At 50.8% G+C, this 24,147-nt stretch overlaps 7 protein-coding genes across 7 annotated transcripts; 4 read left to right on the plus strand and 3 right to left on the minus strand.

The window, feature by feature from the left end:
- Nucleotides 1–2: 2 nt before the first annotated feature.
- On the minus strand, nucleotides 3–1,958 carry FOBCDRAFT_226999 (glucosidase II beta subunit-like protein-domain-containing protein). The gene is made up of 3 exons (XM_031185621.3): nucleotides 1,798–1,958; nucleotides 800–1,741; nucleotides 3–751 (listed from the first exon to the last, which is right to left on the minus strand). The coding sequence occupies exons 1-3, from the start codon at nucleotides 1,889–1,891 to the stop codon at nucleotides 87–89; spliced, it is 1,701 nt and encodes a 566-aa protein (XP_031036756.2). The 5' UTR covers nucleotides 1,892–1,958; the 3' UTR covers nucleotides 3–86.
- A 171-nt stretch (nucleotides 1,959–2,129) lies between these two features.
- FOBCDRAFT_44200 (uncharacterized protein) lies at nucleotides 2,130–3,400 on the plus strand. The gene has a single exon (XM_031185620.3). The coding sequence runs from the start codon at nucleotides 2,197–2,199 to the stop codon at nucleotides 3,292–3,294; it is 1,098 nt and encodes a 365-aa protein (XP_031036755.2). The 5' UTR covers nucleotides 2,130–2,196; the 3' UTR covers nucleotides 3,295–3,400.
- Nucleotides 3,362–6,351, minus strand: FOBCDRAFT_44196 (uncharacterized protein). Its single transcript, XM_031185619.3, has 2 exons — nucleotides 5,674–6,351; nucleotides 3,362–5,624 (listed from the first exon to the last, which is right to left on the minus strand). Exons 1-2 carry the CDS (start codon nucleotides 6,049–6,051, stop codon nucleotides 3,507–3,509), a joined length of 2,496 nt encoding a protein of 831 aa, XP_031036754.2. The 5' UTR covers nucleotides 6,052–6,351; the 3' UTR covers nucleotides 3,362–3,506.
- A 5,143-nt stretch (nucleotides 6,352–11,494) lies between these two features.
- FOBCDRAFT_227003 (uncharacterized protein) lies at nucleotides 11,495–13,635 on the plus strand. Its single transcript, XM_059609727.1, has 5 exons — nucleotides 11,495–12,141; nucleotides 12,238–13,036; nucleotides 13,086–13,178; nucleotides 13,230–13,236; nucleotides 13,287–13,635. The coding sequence occupies exons 1-5, from the start codon at nucleotides 11,822–11,824 to the stop codon at nucleotides 13,322–13,324; spliced, it is 1,257 nt and encodes a 418-aa protein (XP_059465224.1). The 5' UTR covers nucleotides 11,495–11,821; the 3' UTR covers nucleotides 13,325–13,635.
- A 562-nt stretch (nucleotides 13,636–14,197) lies between these two features.
- Nucleotides 14,198–15,526, plus strand: FOBCDRAFT_44211 (Aldo/keto reductase family-domain-containing protein). The gene has a single exon (XM_031185613.3). It carries the CDS (start codon nucleotides 14,345–14,347, stop codon nucleotides 15,509–15,511), a length of 1,167 nt encoding a protein of 388 aa, XP_031036748.1. The 5' UTR covers nucleotides 14,198–14,344; the 3' UTR covers nucleotides 15,512–15,526.
- Nucleotides 15,527–15,884: 358 nt separating this feature from the next.
- Nucleotides 15,885–19,364, plus strand: FOBCDRAFT_241320 (beta-lactamase family protein; the record flags this gene model as incomplete). The annotated part of the gene is made up of 6 exons (XM_031185612.3): nucleotides 15,885–16,395; nucleotides 16,448–16,570; nucleotides 16,617–16,872; nucleotides 16,921–17,702; nucleotides 18,029–18,418; nucleotides 18,466–19,364. 6 exons carry the CDS (start codon nucleotides 15,885–15,887, stop codon nucleotides 19,362–19,364), a joined length of 2,961 nt encoding a protein of 986 aa, XP_031036747.3.
- A 398-nt stretch (nucleotides 19,365–19,762) lies between these two features.
- Nucleotides 19,763–21,005, minus strand: FOBCDRAFT_44213 (uncharacterized protein). Its single transcript, XM_031185609.3, has one exon. The coding sequence runs from the start codon at nucleotides 20,868–20,870 to the stop codon at nucleotides 19,869–19,871; it is 1,002 nt and encodes a 333-aa protein (XP_031036744.2). The 5' UTR covers nucleotides 20,871–21,005; the 3' UTR covers nucleotides 19,763–19,868.
- Between the last annotated feature and the right edge of the window lie 3,142 nt (nucleotides 21,006–24,147).

Genomic DNA, 24,147 nt, shown 5'->3' on the forward strand with positions numbered 1-24,147 from the left:
AGTATTGAACCGAGTCGTGTTGTATTCTATCTTAACCAGCATTGTATGTTCCCAACATTCTAGCCCTCTCCCCTCTCTGCTCCTGTCTATAGCTCATCTCGAGATCTGGGCTTCTTGGGCTGGCTTCCAACATCCCATCTCGAAAAGTCACAAGCAGCAGGCGTACCAATCTCCATCCTGTAAACGCACTTCTCGCTCTCGCTAACCCTCCACAACTCCTCCGTCTCCGCACATCCCAGCCAAACATCCGTTCGCCTCTGCGGGCCATTCCAGCACTGCTGACCATCTTCATACCTCAACACCATCCTCTCTCCGCGTCCAAGACTCTTTCCGTCGATCCTGTCTTCTTCGTCTGCCATTTCGCGGTCGATGCGCTTGAAATTTCCCATGTTGCTTTGGCCGTGGCCCTTCTTGGATTTCTGCTTGGTGCTGCCGAGCCAGCATTGTTCGTAGGTGTACTCGCCGGCTTCGAGGGTTACACATTTGTCTTTGAGGGCGCGGAAGATATCGTCTGGGCCGTAGTCGAAATCGAGATCGGCTTGTTCGACGTCAAGAGTGGACTTTTTGTCGGAGAGATCACGTTTGGCAGCGTCAACGGCTTCGCGGGCTGCGCGGACGAGGGTGGATTCTTTGCCGGGGGATGAGTTGTCGGCGAGGATGCCGTTGGTGATGGCCCAGACACGGAGGTTGTCGAGAGAGTTGTGGATGAAAGCTCGAACGGGAGGAGGGAGGTAGGCCTCAAAGTTGTAGACTAAGTCGTTAGCAAAGAACACACCATCTTGTGGGAGAGTTGACTTACGAATATCAGTATCGCTTCCCTCACCCTCCTCAAACTCACTCCAGTTAACACCGCCATTCTCCCCATCCTCCTTGAGAACACTCAAAACATCCTCGTCACTAACGACCTCCTCCTTACTCTCCGCCCGACGAGCCGAATAATCCTCAAAAGACCGAATCGCCGCCTTGACACCCTCGTCATTGAAGTTGGGGTTATAGTCAGTCTTGAACTTTGTCAAAAGCTCCTCAAGCTCCCCGACTCGCTCCTTCAGAGCGTCACGCTGGGTAACGACCTTGTCCAATGTATCCCTAAGCTCGTTGACGCGTGTCTTTGCAAGACCAACAAGAACACCAAGCTTACCACCGCCGGGCCCCTCGCGGACAACTTTTCCCTTATCTTGCTGTTCAGCATCGCGGTGCTTCTGGGCGAGTTCTTCTTTCTTGACTTCCAGCGCCGCAATCTCCTTTTTCAAGTCCTCCACCTTCTTCTCAACCTTTTGTCTCAGATCCTTAGCCTCGCTAACCATAGCGCCCCTCTTCATCGCAGCCTTTTGCAAAGCCTTCTTCTTCTCATCCTCCAATCGTCTATACTCCTTTCCGATCTCGGCACATTTGTTCTCGCACTTGACACCGCCTACACCACCGTACTCCTCTGACCCATCGCAGCAGAGCTCGTAATCGCACACGCCGTCGTTGACGTAGAGGAACGGAACATACATTCCAATGTGTCCCTTGTTCTCGCACCAGAAGCCGGGCAGTGCATTGGTGGTGTTTGTCGTGCCGGAGATGGAGCCGACGAGAGGTTGTTCGGGGGAGAGAGGATCGAGGTTGGCGCAGGCAGCGGTGCCTGGTTCGTCTGAGCCATCGGGGCAATCGCACGTGTTATCGTTGACCCGGTCAAGGCTCAATTTGATCGCTGCGTTGGTGATGCAAGAGAATTCATCGCCCTGATAGTGAGAAGCAACTACAACACCTGTTAGCTCCCCATAGCTTCACTTCATGATCACGAAGTACTCTTACATTCTGGGCCAACACCTCTAGGCACGCTGCCAGCAGCAGCCAGAGTAAAAGCGTAAATAGCGCCCAGAAGCGCCAGAGAATTCGGGTGTTGCATTGTTTCTGGTGTTTTTGTGTAATGACTCCAGCAAAGGAATCGGAGGTTGGAGTTGGCCAGGTCAGCTATAACTACTTTAGGGGACAGGGGAGCATTCCAGAGGGAGGTCTCCACTGTAAAAGCTCCCCTGGGCGGTAAATGTTCGGGAGCATCTGAGACGCGGAAGTAAATCCGTGCCTGGGGGGAGAAGGGCACTAAAGGTGGGGGACGAGAAAAAAGAAGAAGTCAACCCCTCCAACACCAGCAAAACTGTGACGCATCATCACCATCTACACATATACTATCTAATACTCTGGTCAATCAATATGGCGCCGAACGATGAAGAGTCTCGCAAGGCTCTCGCTACACTCATAGCGACGGCTACAACACTCCTCGAACAGCTCCAATCAACACTCACCACCATCCAACGAAACCCACTAACCCCAGCAACACCCTCCTCCTCCTCCCCCGAAACAACTTCCATAAACGCCCTATCCCTCGCCCGCGACACATCCCTCCTCATCCGCGCCCACTCAACCAAAATCTCCCTTCTCATAATAAACGAGCCCTTCACCCCTAGCGCCATCAGCACCGTGATCCGCGAGCTCATAAAGGGCCCCATCCCCGGCCTCGCCACCGCCGCGCAGGCCTGCACCCCCGATCTCTACACGAGCGTCGTGCGGAAAGAACTAGCATACCGCTGCCAAAAGGTCCTCGTTGAGCTGTGGGGTTTGTTGAAGCGTGTTCCTGATGATGGGAAGGTTATACCTGCTCTGGGGAGGGATGGGAGCAAGGGAAGTCTTGTTTTGACGGGCAAGCTTTGGAGTGCGTGTGATGAGGTTGTTAAGCTTGCGGATCTGGGGGTTGGGGGCTTTTATGTCAGAAAGGCGGAGGAGTGGAGGGATACGCTGAAGGATGTTATGGAGGAGTTGAAGGAGTGGGGAGAGGAGGAGGATGATGAAGATGATGTTGACGGTCTGGCCGATGATATGAACAATGCGTCGCTCACGGAGCAAGAAATGGTCGACGACTTGATGAACTCCTCCTCCACCATCCCAAAATCCGACCCCGATAAGATCCGACCCCGTCTTGACTCAACTCTCAAGCGTTTACGAATGATCGTTCTTCTATACCAAGCCATTTCCAAGAGGCGCTTCAAGAAACTTCCCAAGGATACCACCACGGGCGACATTCCCTCCAAGCTGGACAAAGCAGCGAGTGTTCTCGAGACGTTGCCGGATAAATTTGGGGATTTGGCTGGTGCGTTTTACGAGCTTGATGCGGAAGAGATCGATAGACTCATGGAGGAGTGTTTTGAGAGTGCGGTTGGTGTTAGCGAGGTTTTGAAGCTTGGGTGGGAGGGCGAGAGTGATGAGTTTAGTGAGTGGATGGAGAAGTTCAAGGCTGAAGTCAAGAAGACATAGACAGACCACGAACTAAAGAATAAACATTTGATACCAGTCGAGCGATTGAGCATTGTGATGATCCTCGTGGCATAGATATTACATGCCCACTATTTGTATACGTTACTACACATGATGCTCCCTCATACAAAGTACATTCCCCGACAACGCTTCTCGTATCTTTAAAAACCTATGCATCCCAAAATCCCCCTCTTTCCTGACAAAAAGCCCATTTAAATGTGTCTCTGTTCTGTAGCAGGTCGACCCGTCACCGTTGTAATTTCAGAATGTCCGAGTTGCTTAGCTTCATGTTCTGCTTCATCCACAGGCGCGGGAGTTTCCGGTGTGATCATAACAGCCGGGGCAGCAAGAGAACTAGAGACAACTTCTGTCTTAGCAGTTGTCACACCCTCAACGTGCTCTGCCTCTGCGTCCTCCTTCTCATCCTCCTTCACTTGTGAGAGTGGTCGACCATGTGTATCGTGAGACTCTCCCTCATCGTTGCGGTGCATTTGTCCGTTTTCGAGATCGGCACCAACCATCTGAGCGAGACTGCTAAAGTTGAACATGGGCTCAGACCCGGCGCTTCCGCCGTCGCGTTCTCCATCGTCGCTGTAAGCACCAAGACTCAGCCCACTAGACCGAGGACCTAAGTCGGCGCCCAGGTAGTCGGGTCCCGTGTATGTGCCAACCGGGCTATCGTTGACTGATGACCCAACTGAGGAGGCATTGCTCATCTGCCTAAGATGTGATCCTCCACGCGAAGGCCCAGCCGGTAGTGGCAGAGAACTTGATGATGATGTTGGTCCAGCCTGGTTATCAGACGTGCCTCGATCCACTCCCTTGCCTTTTCCAGCGGGCCCATCGTCCTTAGCCTTTGGCTCTGCTGGCGAATCCGGTGCGCTCGAAGCTTGTGATGCCCTAGACATGGTAGCTTCTACACGGAGATTGCTGGCAGTACTGTTGCCTCGTCGTCGACCCAATCCTCCGAGTGACAAGCTACTAGCGCTCGCACCACTTGCACTTCCACTGTATGGATGTCCACCCTTCTTGGCGGCTTTACGTTCCTCCTTCTCTCGTCTCTTAGTCTCCTTTCGAATAGCCTTTTCCTCCTTACGTTTGCGCTCTTCTTCAGAAGCTAGAGAAAGACGAACAGCCTCCATAAACATCATCTCCTCAAGTTCGTCCATGCGACTCCTTCGTCCTGTACCGTTCCGTGAAGATCCTCTAGCTCCAGGTTCCGGTCCCTCGCTTGCGTCGTCCTGTGCACCGTCTGCTTGGCCCTGTCCGCTGGGGCTGGGACTAGCATTTGAATCGTTGTTTCCAGTGTTCCTTCGGCCAAATCGACCCGGGCGAAGAATCGATCTCTGTTCGTTTCCGCCCATGAGAAATGCAGCTGTATGAAGGGCAGTGGCCGCTGCAGCTCTTCGTGCTTGGTGGTTCCTCGCTGATGCAAGTTTCGCCGCCCAATCGGGACGCACGCGATCGGTGGTGATGACATTCGGCGCGTTCGCAGACAAACTATGTGCGCGTCGACGGCCGGGTGTGGGTGGGGTATGTAATGTGCTGTTTAGTGAAGTCTGCGAAGACATGGCTGTGCCGTGTGATGGGCCGCTCGAGTACGCAAGACCCCGGCGGAAGGGGGGAGGGTCGTATGTGACGCCAAATTCAGGCTGTTGGCAGTAGGGGCATGCCGAGGGCTCCGAGATAAGCATCTCGGGCGGGTCGTCCGGGTTGAGACCTTCATTAGGATCCCGAGCTTCACCGTTGGGATGATGCTCAGGAAGGTGAGGATCAGCGCGCTTGATCTGAACGAAACATTCGCTGCAGATATTTTGGTCACAGCATCTGGTGCGGTTCAAGTAAGGCGGATATGTCAGGAAGCAGATAGGGCACTCCTCAGCGTCTTTGTAAAGGAAAACCTCCATGGGTTGGCCGTTCACAAAGGGATCATGAGGGAGAGCGATCTCCTTTGGCGACAAATCGGTTGACGAGGCATTTCGAGAACCACCACTGAGGGCAGCGGCAAGAGCTTTGGCTCGTGGCTTGAAAGGCGACTTGCTTGCTCCAGGTGTCGACGGCGAAGGGAGAGCGGAACCTGTGTTTGATCCGCTGCGATCCGATGCGGCAGAAAGTGTCCTAGGTCCCATAGGCACCGTCAAATTCTGGAGGTTCTGGCTCGAAGACGATGGGTTCTCTGCGGGAGGAGGTTGCGGGATGAGTTCTGGGTCGGGAGGCGCATCGGCGGGGGGGATAGGAAGGCCACGGGCTGCAGCGACGAGTTGATGCTCGGCCCAGCTCGAAGACCAATCATTAAGGCCTCGCCAGAATGGCGCAAGCTTTCTCTCTATCTGGGTGATGTCAGCTTACCGATAAGATCAAACGAAACAAAGAACGCACCTGTAGCTGCCTCACGACAGGCTTGCTAAAGTCCTCAGTACCGGTGTAGGTGCCCAATGTTACCAGATAACCTCCATCAACGTGCTCTTCGCGCATACTCCTCTCCCGTTCCTTTGCTCGAGCCACGCGCTCCCTTTCTAACCTCCTCGCCTCACGCTCCTGCTTTGTTTCGCGACGCTCAAAGGGAGCATCTGGTTGTTCACGATTGCGGGAGGAACTGGGACCGATACCAAAGATGTTTATCTCGGCTCTGCTCATTCGTCGGTTCGACCTCGAGCTGGTGTTTTGTAAATGCTCGCGTACTGAAGGATCGCCGGGACCTGCATATTGACGAGGATCGCCCTCGGGACGAGACTCTTTTGTGTTGGAATTACCCATGGTGAAGATGTGAAAGAGAAGACGACAGCGGCTGGGTTATGTGGCGCGATCGCGCACTTGGGCTGGTCTTATCTGGCGTGGACCAGGGCAGGGGTGTTGTCGTCAACGATGATCGTGAGGAAAAAGAGAGAGCACCTTAGTGGATGAGGAGAAGAAGTTTGAGGTTTGAGTTGTGTTGTGTTGAGCGATATCGAGTGAGACAAGAGCAAGGAGCTTGTCTCGATAGGAAGAGTTACCGAATGTCCCGCGATGGGTTGGGATGGGGATTGGAGCTGATGCAAATGGGGACACGATAGAATGGGGGAGGGGCCGGGCGTCAGACGACGGGGGTCACCACAGAGGGCATCTCGCTTGGGCTGATAGTGTATGGAGAAGGTGGTATTGACAGCCTGGGGGGTCTTTGCCAGCAATACTGTAGCTCAGTCGTTGATGAGTATGTATCGTGATCAAAGAAAGTTGGAGTTTTGAAAGGATGATGATAATGGATGGGAGTGGAGCGATAACGGACGTTGTTGGTTGTTGATTGAATCAAATCAATTGAGATGAGGTTGGGGGGAGGAGGCAGCCTGTAACAACGGCCGTAGGGTGCTGAAGCTAAAGCCTAGAACAGCTGGTGGTCCCTGCTGGGTAGCAAGTTCTGGACCTGGTTTAGTTGAGATCGGATACTGGAGCCCGCGAGCCAGGCGGGTGGGTAAATGGTGAGAAAAGGGTACCTTAGTCCGCGGGGTAGCGCGAAGCTATTCAATAAAAAGAGAGAAGTAAAAAGAAGAGCAAGATACAGATTTGTTGGTGTTGAAGGGGAGAGCAAGGTATGTCTCAAGTTGATGACTGAGGAATCGAATTGACATTGACGTTGACAACTCACTCGCTCAAGTTGGAGAACCTTCCAACCCTACAAGCGTCGTAAGCTATCCTGGCAGAGCTATCTCTTGGTGTAAACCTTGAACATGGTGATATTCCATGCCAACCAGTATCTCCTCACCTGTATCTCTTGCGGATTGAGGCCCGCATCATCATCAGCTCAGTAATTAACAGCTTTACCCTGGACTTGTGCTCTGTATTTTCTTTTTTTCTTTTTTGTCTCGACATTTCTCACAGATCTGCAGTCCTGACTCGGCATCGCCCGTCAACGTCATGGGCCGTCACTAAAGGTGAAGATCCTTGAACCCAGAATGTCAAAAATCAAGAAACAAGCATTTCTGTTTCACATGGATCTTTTTCAAGATGACTGATGAGTGTTTCGAATTATGCATATGATTATGGACAGAGTAATTGTGATCTCAGGAATTACAGTTATGCTGGTGAGAATCAGACCATCGTCTGACCTCCTCCGAATGATCCGGATGGTGATGTGAATGTAACTATGCGTCGTCTTCAAATCCGTATTCGGCATCTTAGAAGCTAAGCTTTGCGATTTGATCCATATTTATCATATTGTCAAAGTGGCTGCAGTTGTAGCGTGCTCTATACCGTCTATCTCTATCCTCATCGCCCCAACACCACATCATCATAATCATCAAATTATACACAACCCTACTTCGTAGGCGCCCAAGCCTGCAACCAGTCCCTCATCCTCTCCAAACTCCCCTTCTCAGCCTCCGCCGCAGCAATACACCACTCAACATCCCAAACCCCCTCCTCCGCCATCATCTCCGCCAGCTTCCTCCCCCTCTGACTCACCTCATCCGTGCAAAACCACAGCGGCGCATCCATATTCGTCACATCGCCCAGCAGCGGCTTCACCAGCGGTAGAACCTCCCTCGCACTGGACGGTTTCGCCTCAAGACCTGCGTTTGCGCGTCCCGTTTTACACCATGGATTCGCGCAGTGGGATTTTCCGCAGCCTGTCATGAGTTGTCCGAGATAGCGTCGCTCGATGCGTCGTTTGAGGGCTTTGCCTTCAGGGTCGTGCATGCTGACGTATAAGGGCCCGAAGCAGATTGAACAGAGACCGATGTCGTTGGAGGCTTGATCAGTGGAGGCTGTTTGACGGACTTGGCCTCTTGATCCGACACCGAACATTGTTCTTCCGCAGTTGGCGTTGCGGCAGATTGGTGGTTTGAGACGAGATACTTTGTCGAGTTCGTGGTGTTTGAGATGTGTCTCCATATCTTTCAGACGAACGATCTTGTCGCAAAGATGGCACTCTGTTGTCCGTGTTCCATCTGCAAGTTCGTGAGCTGTTAATCCAGACAGAACGACCTCTGGACTTGGATTGAAGGGATCCCCTTCTTGAGGAACCTCAAGATGGCAGAACCGACAGAGGATCAACTTCCCAGGACACACGCTCGTCTGATGTCGCGCCAAATCAGCCATTGAATTCGTCGAAAACTCGCAGTTTGGGCATTGTCGCCCCGTGTGAAAGATATCGTCATGCTTCGCCTTGCTCTGCGTCGAGTTCCCAAAAGCACTGTCCTTTTCACAATGCCAATGTGCTTCCCACTCCGGAGAGCCCTTCTTGAACACGGATTTGCACTTGGGGCAAACAACATTGTTTCGCCGACAGAAGTTTTCGTGTAGCACCATCGTCCGCTTGGGGACGAATTGTAAACAGTTACTACACTGCTCCTCATCGGGAGAGTGTTCTTGTTCGCCGGCCCCATTGGATAGCCCATTCGTTCCGTCCTTGGCGTCTTGTAAGTCCACCTTGGCTCGTAGCGAGTACTGCAATGTCTTCGGAGATTCCGTAGCGTCTGGATGTCTGTATCCATGAACTGATATTGTGATCTGCTCCGCTCCCTCCAGTTCCACATTCGTAGGACTTATCACAATCCTCTTGACCCCATCAACCGCCGGTGAAAAATCACCAAAGACATGAACACTTTCTCGTGGCAGCGCTCGTTGTCGTGAAGATTTCGGTGTAACAAATAAATCGAGCGCATCTTCGTCTTCGCCGGTAGTAAGCTCAATGGCAAGAGGTTGTGATTTGTTCCACGAGGGAAGCACGTAATCGACGTATTCACCCTCAAGAACCTGCCCCTCAACAGCCTTCCAGATGTCAATCTCTCCACCAGTAGAACTTCCATCCGTAGATCCTCTTTGCGCAGACATGATTCGTCGTAATGTTTCTCGCGCTTGTTCCTCGTCCAGAGCTTCGATATCGACTTCGAGATCCGTGTCCACGACACAGATGCCATCTCCCTCGGGAGCCACCTTATCCACGAGCAGCTTGAACTCCTCCCCGCGCGCACCCTTTACTGCCAATATTGAGCCTTTGCTTAGTGTTGTGAAGTTCTCTCGTAATTGTCGCTCGAGTAGTGGTTTCCAGTCATCAGGGTTGTAGCCTGCTTCTAAGGGTCTGAGTCGAACGTATGTGCCCTTGGGAAGTTGTCGCGCCTCGACTTTGATCTGAATGCCATCCACGTCCATTCGTTCGCTGTTCTGCGCTGTGTCTTGTTCCAGATCTATCACCTCCTTCGGCGACACGCATTCATCTTCCTGAATACCCAAAGCTTCTGTCAACCACGGACTTAACCCCAACGTTCCCTCCGACGCTGAAAACTCTCTGATACCCGCAAAGACAGCATTCTTATTTTTAGGATTCACAAGTCGGAATATTAAAGGATTCGGTAGTTGTTGTGCGGTATCGGCGTCGCTCGAGGAATATGACCATGGATCTGATCGGGCAGTCGTTGTCGAAGGTCGAGATCGCGCCGCAGCTAAAAGTTGTTCAAGAGCAGATTGTGGAAGAAGAATCTTGTCGCCGCGAAGATTCTTGGTCGCTATCGCAGAGGGAGTTATCACGGGTAATGCGCTTGACCAGCGCAAGGGTGCAGTCTCTTCCATGATTGGGCTCTAATGTGTAGAAGTTATGATGTGAGGGCCTGGAACGATTTGGTGGGGGTTGATACGATGCAATTACGTAGTAGTAGAATCAAGCACGAAAATGATAGTCGTAAAGCGAGAAACAGAGATAGAAATGACAAGATCAATTAAAACTATTTTTTGCGTGATATCCAAAATGTCGTTAATACCGACTGAATCACGAGAAACAGACTCTCAGCGGCGATGCTCAGTCAGCCATTTCGGTGACGTTCTTCCAGCATCGTCCAGAAGACAGACAGATCTGATCTGAGCTGCCTACGGGCCTTACATAATCGGAAATCCGTTCTCCGACGGACTAACAAAACACCGACACCACGAGCACTCATCGATTTGACAGGCTGTCCACCTCGTACACATTCGGTATCAGAGCTGTCATTAGATCTCGCAGATCCGTATCATGAGTTGACTCAAAGCACAGACAATGCCCAACTCTTAATATCATGGTTAAAATTAGACTACAGACTATAGCCTCATACCCTGTTTAAAACATCGACCAAGTTTCCGTGCAGCCCGGGGAGAATCCCGCCTCACTTTACACGTAGCAAGACAACCCAGCAATGCACCGCCAGTAATGTTGTTGTTCAGTGATCATCAGCGTCGCAACGTGGCTTAAGCAACTACGCGTAATTCCAGTATAATGAGGGCGCGGCACAGAGCATAATCACCCAGCAGATCCGTCTTGGCAGTCTGCATGGCCATAACGTCGATCGAAACAAAGACCCCAAACATCTCTTTTTTTTATTCACCGCTCTTACAAGTCCGCGACTCTGAGTGAAACAGAGTTGGTGTTTGTGTGTTTTGACCCCCACAGAATGGCTAAATGCAGCGCAACCCATCCATGATGGTTGAATTCAGGCGGTCATGATGAGACCCGGCAATGCATCCCCGGACCGACGAGATATACAGAGCTTGGTTAGATTGACACTACCAGTTCCAAGCTTTCTTTGCGACTGAGCCAACTAATTTGAAAGACTGTATGCCCTGAAAAGATGCTCATTTCATCATTTCCCTGCACCAGAGCTTATCTTGGCAATTTCGGACGCCGAAATGTAGGATCTGCAAAAGACCTGGTATGTTGATCAGGGTAGCTGTACACCTTCTCTCTCAAATGTGACACAGCTCATTTTACCCGCCAAAGGGGGCTCTTTTGATCTACGGAGTTGAAAGGACCCCTACACGAACCTACCCATGCTCGTTAGCTCCCGCCGCAAAGCTCAGCTATTGAATGGTGCGCCTCGAGAGATAAGATCCCCCAACCTTAGTCTTTTTGGTGATGCCATCTTGTCAAGATATCATCAGTCTGGCCGATTCTCTCACCTTGGAAGATGCATCCAATCCCCACATCGACTGCTCACACGGGCCGATCTCCAAGACCCCCCCTCTCACATTCACATCCTCCTACCGTTGTACTATGCATGCCGTTATTCTGTATCCGGTTCAGCCGGAACGTTTTTTTTCTTTTTATGTATCTTCTTTTGGTGTTGTTGAGTTGAGTCCCCCACTTGATCATCCAAGCTTTTAACTAACAAGCTTGTGTAATGTAATTGCGCTCCGTACCTCTGTAGCTTGACTCACAACGTGCAGCATGTCAAACCCTCCGAGCCACCTGAACTTGGCTCGCCAATCCAATCTCATCTCAGACCATCTTTGTATTATCCCGGGCATGTCCCCATCCCACCCTAACGGCGCATATCTCCCCCAGACCAAATCTGTTCCTAGTAAATCATTGCCGCTTTGGCCGCTGGCATGACACGGCCCATCCCTCATGTCTTGTCTCAACATGTGTACTCCGTGTATAGCTATATATCCTTCACCACCAACCCTCATGACTCCTCCTCTTTTTCTCTATCATATCCCCCCTTATAACCCTCATTAGCCCTCCTTGCCAGTTGGGCTGCTCCATCATTGAATACCCAATCTCTTGTAATACTCATGCCAGCCTGACATGAGCCAAGTTATCGTCGACCACCAAACGCGCGCAGAGATCACTCAGATCCAAACAAAGGGCTTGACCCTCTTTGACACTCTATACAATTCTCTCGTCCTTCGTCATACCCTTCCCTACCTCCCCGTATCAGGCCTTTTAAACCTCGCCGCAACCTGTCGCGATATTCGTTACCTCCTCCACGAAACACCTGGTGTCTTTCGTCACATCGATCTTACACGGGTCAAGACAGCGCATTGCGAAGGCGCGCATAAAGAAACAGAGCGCAATCTTGCAGTTTGGCATAATGTCACTCTTTCTGATTACCTGACTGAAGATGAGTGAGTCCATCCATACTCCATTGCTCATGTCCACTGTACCCTTGTCCTTTGCGCTGCGACCACTTTAAAACGGCTGTTAGCTTACAGGATCCATAGCTTCTACGCCGGGCCCTTGAGGGGCATATTCTCTACCCTACGACAACGCGATATTCTTCGTGATGTTCAATCTCTAATCCTCGACGGACTCTCTGTCACAGCTGAGCTGTGCCATGAGATCATCAACGATCCGTCATACAGCGTGCGCATGCTCTCGATCCGCGGCGTCAATAACCTGAACCACGGCAAGCTTCGCGCAGCGCTAGCATACGCCTGTCGTAGCTCACGCCCAGAGAACACCCCGCGACTCAAAGCAATCTACGTCTTTGGCCCCATGCCCTGCGATGAAAATGCGCAGGCCAACGATTCCGATGCCTGGTGGTCCAAAAAGGGCCGTGTCCTCAACAGCACCAGCGACATGGACGACTGGGCGCAATGCATGCTCGCCTGCCAGAGCCTAATCTCCTTCGACGCAGTGCTCTGCCAAGGTCCTCGCCACGCCAGCTCACCAGCCTTTGGGTCCTGCAGCGTCTCCTCGCCGTGCAGCCCAGCGGTCGCTACGTTCTCCGTGGGCGGCTGCGCAGGCTGTGGCAAAGCGCCTGAGGGTGTCATGACGGCTGAGACGCACTGCTCTTCGCTACCGCTGCTAGCTCCGCCGCCGATCCTCTCGTCATCCGTGCAGGCTGCCACAACGCCGCGCCCGGGACATGAGGATTTCGTGCCGAGGTGTGCTGATTGTTTGAGGGATAGGTTCTGTGTTGCGTGTAATAAGTGGTGGTGTGAGACGTGTTATCATCCTTTTGGTGGTGATGATGTGAAGAGACATGTTTCGCGAAGCTGCTGGGAATGCGGCATCAATGTGCGCCACCTTTTACTGTCACTGAATATGGAAGCTAATTGGTATCTAGTGCAATGATTGTATTGAACGCACGCAAAAGTTTTGCAAAAAGTGCGGCGGCGGATACTGTCTCATTCACAACGAAGGATCATCAAGCGCCTTTGTAAGTTTCCCCAATCTTCCACACAACAGAATTCTTACTGACTGTTCCTAGTGCGACTGTATGTTATTCTGATCATTATTCGTTTGCATCATCTAACTTGCTTTACAGGGTGTTTCTGTCGAGGTCGTGGTCTCAGACGAGTCTGATGCACCACGTATTTGACATGTGTCAACCAAGGACCAATGCAACTTCACATCTGATCATGGTACAGTAAATGACTTGGCGCATCTACAAGGTCCCTGGAATATGAAATGGAGTCCCCTTGGAAAGGTGGACTGAGCGAGGCGTCATGATGAAGCGTATTCGGATTTTCCACTCTTCTTGTTTTCTTTGCTGGTTGGTTTTGGAGTCGGGGCGTAAAATATGGATTGGATGAAACTCGACTCTCTTCAGATACTCACCACTTTTGCTTCAATAATTGATAAGGACTGGCTCCTGGAATCATACCACTTTTCCCGCTCCAATCTTGGATAAGTCGACTCAGATGAGATATGGCACGATACTATCTCGAACCACTGCACCCCAGTCCTCCCCGCTCGGAGACAAAGTAGATCCGATAGAACAGGTAATGGAACGGAAATAGAACAAGTTAGTGAATCCACTCATTTTGGGGGTTTCATTTGGGGGTCACGATCTAATCTATTTTATTCTTCCATTGCTGATCGCTCACCTTAAAACAATCCCATTCCCCTCTCTTCACTGTTCTCCTCACGATTTACAACAACGTGCACGTTTGACAGGTCAGGTCCTCAAATGGCGCAACCGAATGCGCAAATTACGTACTCGGTCCAATACTTCTCTTTCAGGTTTGGTCTTGTCGGTCCGTCGGGCGGGAAATTCCATCTCTGTTGATAATGATTCATCAGAGTGACACAGATACGCTCGCGATCGCGCTTGATGGCCATGGATCGCTCGATTAGAGGCGACCCTTGAAATTACTAACGGACCCTTGTTTTCTTTTCTTCCTTTCGTGATAGATATCTTGACCTCACAGAGATTTTCCATCTCTTCAGTGATTTTGTTTCGTGAATTCTGCGTTTTTAATCAGATCCCGATATCGCCGAGCCCCTCCACTACCCGAAAACTCCAACGCCGCAAAAAAATAACGGACCCAAGACTCCCAGATCCAATTCTCAAGCGCATTCTCTTCTCTCTCAATCTTAACCATGGCCGACGAAAGAAAACCTCTCTCGGAGGTCATTCCTCCCCTCATCCTCGGAACAGCAACGTTCAACCACCAGTACCATCCCGATCCAACTCATATGCCCTACACCGACATCGTAGGCCGCGCCCTCGCCCACAACATCCTCGGCTTCGATACATCTCCCTACTACGGCCCCTCCGAGATCCTCCTCGGCGATGCGCTACGAAAATTAACGCCTCCCCCGCCTAGGGAGAACTACTTCCTCATCACGAAAGCTGGGCGTATTGCGGGCGATGAGTTTGATTACTCACCCGCTTGGATCCGATATAGTGTTTATCGCAGTCTTGAACGGCTGGGCACTTCGTATCTTGATCTTGTGTACACGCATGATGTAGAGTTTGTTTCGCCGGAGGAGGTCCTCGCTGCTGTTACGGAGCTTCGACACTTGAGGGATCAAGGTCTTGTTCGATATGTCGGAATCAGTGGATATCCAGTTGATACGCTTGCGTCGCTGGCGGAGATGATCTTGCGCGAGACTGGAGAGCCGTTGGACGCTGTTATGTCGTACAGCAACTTCTGCGTGCAGAACAGCCAGCTGGGAAACAAGGCATTGCTAGATCGCTTCCAAGCAGCAGGCGTAGACTGCGTACCGAACGCCAGCATGCTCGGTATGGGACTATTAACCACCCGCGGTATCGACAACAGCCCCATGCGCGCATGGCATCCTGCCCCAGAAGAACTCCGCGACCTATGCGCCAGACTCTCCAGCATCGCCCAAGACTCCGGCGAGCATCTCGAGGAAGTGGCCATCCGCTGGGCGCTCGAGAACTGGGCGCGCGTAGGCTCACGGTTCGGAACAAAGATAAATCCTAGCGACACAGGCCGTCTTGGCGTAAGCGTCATGGGTGTTTCCAGCGTAGACGAACTCGAAGAAACATGGGCCCTGTGGACGAGCGTAGTAGGCCTCGTAGGTGATGAAGAAGCGACGCAGCGCAAGGTAAAAATTGAGAGTCTCGTGAGAGAAAAGATGTGGCCTGCGCTTGGGAAGTGGAAGGATTATGCGTGGGGGAGCGGCGGTCCTGATTTTGTTAATGCGAGACGGGTTGAGGATATGGGGGTTGTGCCGAGGGATGAGACGGCGGTGCGGTGGAGGTTGATACCCAGTGCCATGGACACACCTAAGATTTAACTTGAGGGTTATGAATAGATAATTTATTTCTTATGATGAGGAGAAGTGAGTGCCGGAGTTGTTCATGTGGTTGTGCAGGGCCAAGAGAATAATATGGGGATGTGCATCGTATCTCGCATTCAACCTTGCTTTAGCGCGACGCCGTCTTAAAACTGCCGTGTCGATCATCTAGATCTTCACTCCGAGATCTCAGTATCGGATGACGATGGATCTGATGATGCGTTTGTTTCGTATTTCGTATTTTGGACGCGAATGGTTGTTGATTGGTTTCATGATGGGTGAAATGGAATGTATAAGAGCTTTGCTTTCGTCGGAATGATGAATGATAACAAGAGTTACTTACAAGACGGTTTCTATCCACGAGATCTCAATCATGAAGCTCTCACAATCAATCGCTTCAATCCTGTCTTTGACAGCTCAGTTCGCTACGGCGGAGCTCAAATGTCGCCCCGAAAGTCCTGTTCTCCCAAGACCAACAGCCCTCGCCAAGTCACCAATCTTCCAAGCAGCCGCGGCCAACTTGACTGAAACTCTCAACGCAGCTCTCTCAGGCTCAATCGCTGCAGGATGGCCCATAGAGAATGTCTCGTTCTCACTTGCAGCCGTAGGCGCGGGTCAAGACGACCCTGGTGTGCCGATATGGGAGTACCATCATCTTGCAGCTGCCAACACAAAGGGTACCAAGAAGCTCGATAGAGCTTCTCAGTATCTCATCGGATCTATAACAAAGGTGTTTACGGATTATGTGCTCCTAAAGAGCGGTATGGATCTTGATGCGCCGGTTACAGAGTATCTTCCGGAGCTTGATGGGAAGTCCAAGATTCAGTGGAGGGATGTGAGTTTAAGGATGCTGGCTTCGTACTTGGGTGGTACGCCAGCAAACTGTAAGTAAAATTCTCTGCCTATTTCTGTGTAGAACTAACTCGCTTGCCTCAGATGGGTTCTCAGACTTTTACCTCCTAAAAGAAGTCTTCCTTGCATATGGTCTTCCGCCCATTGAGGACGGCGACTATCCACCATGTGGTGTTGTAGGTCTCAACAAGGGTTGTACAGGACAAGGTACGAAGAACCCCAAGGCATGGAGATCTATGCTAATGCTTTTCAGAGATTTTGTCAGGAATGAAAGAGTCTTACCCCCAGACTGCTCCCAACGAGAGGCCAGCGTACTCAAACATGGCCTTTGTCATCCTTGGTATGGCTCTTAAGGTGTATACCGGTAAGACCTATGCACAGTTACTTGAAGGAATTGTTTCAGGTCCCCTGGATATGAACAATACTTTTCCTTCGCCTGGCCATGATGATAAGGCGGTAATTCCGTCTGGGGATAGCAGCTGGGGCTCGGACTACAAATTGAACACTCCGTAAGTTCACCATGTAAAAGCTGCTCTTCGAGTACTGACTGTTATTAGTGCAGGGGGGTTGGTCTCCTCTCTTGCTGATCTCTCAAAGTTCTCACATGCCTCGCTATCAAGAACCTTGAACATGACTTCAACGGAGATCAACGGCTGGCTCAAGCCCAGTGCCTTTGCAGGTAATGCATACACCTTGACTGGCATGCCTTGGGAAATACTGCGTCTATCAAGCCTCACGCCAGACCATCCTCATGCTGTTACTGTCTATGGTAAGAGTGGCGGTGCGCAGAACTACAGAAGTCAACTCAGCTTTGTTGATGACTACGGTCTGGCGATCATCATCTTGACTGCTGGTCCGATGAAGGCAGCGCCTATTCTTACAAATGCTATGCTTTCGACTTTTGTTGCCGCTGCGGATGAAGTATCGCGTGAGCAGTCAAAGAGATTTGAGCAGAGGTACATGAGCGGCCAAGCCCACAGTGTTCTCATTGAGGCAGCACTGGAGCAGGACGAGGACTCATTAGTCCTCGCGTCGCTTCATCGCAACAACACAGATATTCTCTCTAGTCTTACGGATATCTGGGGACTTACACTAGGCGATTTTCTTCCAGAAGTTGGACCCAAGATCCGAGTGTTTCCCAGTCAACTTCGTGAGAATGCGACATTGGATGGGAAGCCTGTTGTGAAGGAGGTATGGCATTTGTGGCCTGACCTCAACTCGGGGTTTGAAACGGATGTTCCTGGGAATAAGATTGAAGAGATGAATTGTGTCGGCTGGTCGATTCAGGATTGGGTTCATTATGGTGGTGAGTCTCTGGACAGAGTGTTGCTGTATGTTGGTGACGATGGAGGCGTGAGAGGGTTTGAGGTGCCATTTTTGCGATCGGGAATTCTACATCCAGCCGATTAAGACAGAGAATACACAATCTCTCATCAATTGTTTGAGTACACAACAGGTTACTAAACTAAATCACGGAGGAGCATTGAGCTCCCTCATGCCAAGAGTAAGATGACTGCATATCATGAATTCAACTCATGATGGCTTACGTAACACCCCTCCCATCAAATCCATCGCGTCCAATTCCAAAAACCCATCATCACCTCTCTCATCCTCCAACTCCCACCATGGCCGGGCCACGCAAACCCAAACCCGCGCCCCCAAAAGGCCCATCAACAACCCTCGTCCTCGACAACGGCGCCTCCACCATAAAAGCCGGCCTCATCCACTCCTCCACGATCCCCTCCGAACCCCGGATCATCCCCAACGTGATCGCCCGCGACCGCACGCGCAAGATCTACGTCGCATCCGAGCTAGAAAAATGTCGCGATTTCGGCGAGATACAGTTCAGACGGCCTGTTGAGAAGGGGTTTATTGTCAATTGGGAGGCGCAGAAGGAGATTTGGGATAGGGAGATTTTCGAGAGGGAGGAGTTTGAGCCTAAGGATGCGAGGTTGATACTCGCTGAGCCGCCGAATGGGCTGCCGATTTTGCAGACGAATTGTGATCAGATTGTTTTCGAGGAGTATGGCTTTGCGAGTTACTATCGGGGGATAGGTAAGCTATGCGATGTGCTGATGGGGTTGGGATGCTGATTGCGACAGGCTCGACGTTCAATGCGTATCATGATGTGCAGAATATCTTTCGAACGCCGCAAGAGGCTCCTACGGTCGCTAACACTCCCGCCGAAGCCGTCATGGTCATCGATTCCGGATATTCGCATACAACCATTACACCAGTCCTTCGCGGCCAACCATTACAATCTGCGATCAAACGACTAGATGTCGGCGGCAAGGTTTTGACAAACTACCTCACACGATTGATCTCTCTGCGACACTTCGATATGCGTAACGACACATACATCGTCAACGAGATGAAAGAAATATCATGCTACGTCTCCGCCGATTTCAAAGCCGATCTCGAAAAGTCATGGAAGGGAACGAGAGGCGAACGTCGACCAGATTATTTGTCCGGCGGCGGTATTGCCAAGGACTACATTCTTCCTGATTTCCACACCCGCTTTAAAGGAACTCTCGTCGACTACGACCCCGCGCGACACTCCAAATCCCGAAAACTAGCAGCCCAGTCCGAAGAAGACGCTCTCACGCTACGCAACGAGCGTTTCACCGTCCCCGAAATCCTCTTCAACCCTTCAGACGCTGGGATCCGACAACCCGGTCTCGCAGACCTCGTGTACGAATCCCTACAAGAACTGCCCATTGGTCTCTGGCCTGCTCTACTAGCCAACATTATCGTTGTTGGTGGAAACACGCATTTTGATGGGTTTATTCAGCGGCTGCAGAAGGAGGTTGTGCAGAGGGTGCCGGATGATTGTATCGTTAGGGTTGCGAGGCCTGCGGATCCGGTTACGCATACTTGGTTTGGGGGTGCGAATCTGGCGTGTCATACGAATATTGAGAGGTTGGCTGTTACGAAGGCGGAGTATGAGGAGCATGGTGCTTCGTGGGTTGCGAAGAAGTTTGCTGCTGGGTTGGGGACTTGAGAGGGGAGGGAGATTCGGATCTTCTATCAAGGTTGAGGAATGGCCCTACTTGAAGGCGCTTTCGTGGCCCATCACGAGACACTTGCGCAGTTCTCTCACATCTTTATTGGGGGGTTGAACTAGGCGACAGTCCTGCAGACTGAGACTGGGCTTAACATCTGGTCATAGATAGGCAGACCGTGCTCAAACAATCCGCCCCGATTGTCAGCAGCCGCTCCCATATCTCCATCTCCTGCAAAGTCCAGGCTCAACTGGGTATGCGATGACGATTGGGACCGGCCAACTCTACACATCTCGCATGCATCACTCTATGGAGTCTCGTTAAAGAGTCCTGGTGGGTGTCTCTGCATCAATATGGCATTGATAACATGTATCAGGGTTGTCGCTAGACGGCTTGTACTTCACAAACGTGATCAACGACAGTCGCAAGCAAACAAGTACATTACTGTAACATAGTCTACATCTAATAACAAAACGCCACCCATGGTATCACAATTCCCACCCTTATTCAACATGAATCATAACCTTACCACCACTAGACCCCTTCTTCAAATGCTCAAAAGCCTTGTCCGCCTCCTTAAACCCAAACGTCGAATCAATCACAGTCTTGACTTTGCCCTCCACCAACCAATCCCTCAACTGGTCCAGATCCTTCTTCTTGTTCGCAGTAGCATACGTAACAAACTTTGCCTTGACACCGCCTAGAAATGAGGGTCGTACCAGGTTTGTCGTTAAGCTGAGTACACTCTTGGCTGAGACGTGCCCGCCTACAAAGACGAAGCTGCTGCCAGGGAGGAGGAAGTCGTTTGATGAAGCGTAAAGGTTGGGTGGTGCATCGCCGACGTTGTCAACGCAGTGGCTAAAGACTTGACCGCGCTTCTTGAGCTCGGCGATAACATCGCTGGTCTTGTAGTCGATGATATCGTCCGCGCCTAAGCTTCTGCACAGATCTGCTTTGCCCGTTGAGCACGACACTGTAACAGAGCATCCCAGCGCCTTGGCAATCTGAATACCCCAGAGTCCAACACCACCCGAGCCACCATTCAAAAACACCTTATCACCACTCTTGACATACGGCGCAATAGTCTGATACGCTGTCAACCCCGCGGTTCCCACACCAGCAGCCTGATCAAGATCCAAGCTCTCCGGAATAACAGTGTACCCCTCCCTGTCGCAAACCGTATACTCCGCCAGCGACCCCCAAGCCTTTGTCGGCGACGCTCTAGCGAGTACGAAATCTCCTTCTTTCGCATCGGTCACGTCTTCTGCGACGGAGACTACGTGGCCGCTGAGGTCCATGCCTGGAATCTTGGGGAAGGAGGTTATGAGGCGCGATGCGACGCCGAGCTCGCAGACTTTGTAGTCGGCGGGGTTGAGGGCTGCGCGGGAGACTTTGACGAGGATCTGGCCGGACTTGAGGGTTGTTGGTTTGGGGATTGTGGTGAGGTGGAAGACTTTTTCCATTGGGCCTGGATGGGCGACTTGCCATGCTTGCATTTCGGCCATTGTGAGGAGCTGTTGATGTTGCGTTATGGTGTTGGGAGGTTCGTCGTGTTAGGATACGTTGAAGACAATTGAGGACAAAGCTGATAATGGAGTAATATACAATTATGAATGATGAAATCACATGAAACAAAAGTCAATGGCATGCAACGTACGCATCATGATATAAGTATCAATGACGTCTTTTACAAAGCGGCGAAAAAATAAAAAATTGTTAAGAGTCTAGTGGAGATGCCTCGGCTCATGAGTCGGAAGAAAGACCAGAAAGGTTCTAGAAGCCGTTTATTTATGGAGGTATTTCTATATACGGCGTAACATTCAAAGTTTGTTATTAAACGCTGGGATGTTATTATTCAGCTCGTTACATTCATGCCATTCGATTATGTTCTATTGTTTTACGTCCTGCGGGCAGAAGTTTTCGTATTAGGTTGTATGGAGGGGTTGCATTGACGGAGATTGAAGCTTCGAGGGGGTTCGTGGGTGGTAAATTGGCGGAGTTTTGTGTCTGCGGAGTTCGAAGAGATTCATTTTGAGGTTGGACTTCCAATTCTCTCTCTAGACGGATTGTCTTTAATATGTTGGCTTCTTGAGGTATGGTCAGATTGTGCGACTCAGACCACTTGGTGACAACCTTTGGTCAATGCATCTTTTAAATATCCGCAAGGCTTCAATTGCGAATCTCGAAGCAGCCTCATCGCGCGAGTCAACTGCATCGCGATCGTATTTAAACATGACACTCGTCAACAATAACCGTTGACACGGCCCAGCCCGAGGTCGGTCTGCTCGCACTACGTATGCCTCCCAGTCTGCTGGTCAATGGCTTCAGAACCCAGCATAACGGTACACACCCAGCCTGACACTTGTTCATGGAGAAGGCGCCTCGTAGCCACGGGGTGAGCGCTGCTTCAGCAACGGCGTGGGGTGGCCATGATCGGGATCTCACAACCTTGATGAGGAGATAAGATCGTGATACTTGGATGGTCGTGGCTTTTCGGCATCGTGAATGGCGCCGCTTTCGAGGGGTCCAGCAAGGTCGGTGATGTAGGGAGTTGGCGACATGCTCAGAGAGCTCCCAAGTCAGGACGCCGAAGCATTTAAAAGAAATGCGCGCTCATTGCCCAAGATCGCATCCACTGCTGCGCGCAATTTTGTCTGTAGAAAGTCAGTTCTTGTATGATGAAAGGCGATTGATCATGAGACCCGCTCAACGCGACAGAAGCTGCCCAGTGTCTGCAGAGGTTGCTGGCGCGAGAGCTTCATGGAGAGAGCTTATCGAGTCGCGATACGGGAGCTATTGAACAAATCGAATCCGTGAGCACGGACGAGCTCGATACCGATCAATTGATCGTCATTGCGGGTGACTTTGCAAATGATGGAGTCCGATCGGTGATGCTTACTCACAACCCCAGAAATTCACATCCCCGCGAAAACCAACCCTGCAGATCTAGGGTAACTTATAGCAATCACATTTCAGCAACGACAATCGCTAAACCGTTGCATTGTCACTGATCATCGCTTTTTTCGTATGTTACCCTATAAGATCTGATTTCAACAACCGAGATCTTCATCATGCCATGTCAAAGCGGCGGTCGCCATTGATGATATGATGGGATTTTCGCATGCACACTTGACCGTTGGGAAACACACGATACATGCAGCTTGTAGCAAGCTCGAATTATCGTTCAGACCAAGCCGGAAAGAGCACGGAGCTCATCATCACGAGACCTTATTACCATTATAAAACAGGAAATAGATATACAATGCATCTGTGTAGAGCTGGCGATCTTGGCGCGCCCAGGGAGAAGTCAATTCTATGGCTGAAGCATAATTGTAACTCTACTGCTACCCTTTCTTTTTTTACTCTACTGATTGCTACCCTATGGACATGGATCTCGCATACAGTAGCAAGTGAGTCAGTGGCGGGTGTCTTGGCCGTCTGAACCGAACCGGATTCAACGTTGCGTTTGGCATTTAAAGCAAGTGGACGAATCATGAAGAGAAGATGGAATGAATGGCTATTGTTGCATATTGTGGGGAAGAAAGAATGAGATAGATGGTGTGGATGGGATGGCAGCGTCGATCAGCAGGCGTGCCAGCATTGGACGGGGCACATCTGAGACAAGTGATGGTTGTCCTGGGTAATCATTACAATGAGACAGGTTCAAAAATCTAGAACGAATCATCCCATTTTGCCATGGACTACAGAGAGGCAAAGAAGGATCAGTGCCGTCAGAGGCTTCACTAAAAAGTTAGCTGAAAATGTCTGATGACTTGCTGGAATCCAACGCCACTACATAAGACTTTCGATCTGATGAGTGACCAGCAGAGCAAAACGGACGATGCGGAAGAATACTGCATTCGGAATGCACATCCGCGTGTTCGGAAAGACGGCTATTCATAATTCTCGGCCGAGTTTGCAAAATAACCATAGTTTTATAAGAAAATTCTTCTTCTCCAGTCACGAGGAACCCCGGAGTTAGGCGTATTTTAATGAGCTGGGGGAATCTGACACGATGGCTTCAGAGTGAGTCCGGCCGAGGACCCACTTGGATCAGAATCGCCAATGCCAATTGATGTGAGCCCAGGGGTAGGTTTTCGGCAAAGCTCAGGAAGAACTTCGAGACTCCAGTTTATGGAGTGGTATTTGATGGAGTATTTGCTTGGTCATGGTTGACATTACTCTATCTCAACAATCTGGTCTGTTCTCGTGACCCCACGGGAATATGAGGGTCGAGTTAATACAATGGATCGATTCCGAGGCCTTGGTTCAGATCATGTGGTTTCAAGCATCGCATCTCCTTCTGCACAGTCAGTTTTGGGTGAATTACCAGTATCTCGGTGCAATATCAAGTGTAACTTCACTCTGCCGCTGACATGCTTTATCTCGAACTTGTAGACCACCAATGGTAAATGACCCAATACAAGGTCGGTAATTAATTTACAACCAACATGGCAATTGCGGCTATTCAGCTTCCAATCCAGTATGTAATGTTTCCATAATGCAATAGAACTAGACCCATTCGCGGCAACCATTTACGGCTCGTGTGAGCGTTCCTTTGAGTCTCTTACGGAAGAAAACGCTGTGTGTATTACCAAACCCGCACCCCTGCTGCTTTTTGAGTGGTGTGGTGCAGCACAGCAAAGCTCCTGTTCTTGGCCAGGCCCTTGACGTTTCGGCCCGGAAATTATGCATGACAGGACGATTCGCGGTTCTCGTGACGATGGTGGCTTGTTCTCTACTCTCCAACATCACCAACATTGTCATTTCACGACTGACTAT

Source organism: Fusarium oxysporum, chromosome VI (genome assembly GCF_013085055.1).
Source record: "Fusarium oxysporum Fo47 chromosome VI, complete sequence".
Classification (NCBI taxonomy): Eukaryota; Fungi; Ascomycota; class Sordariomycetes; order Hypocreales; family Nectriaceae; genus Fusarium; species Fusarium oxysporum.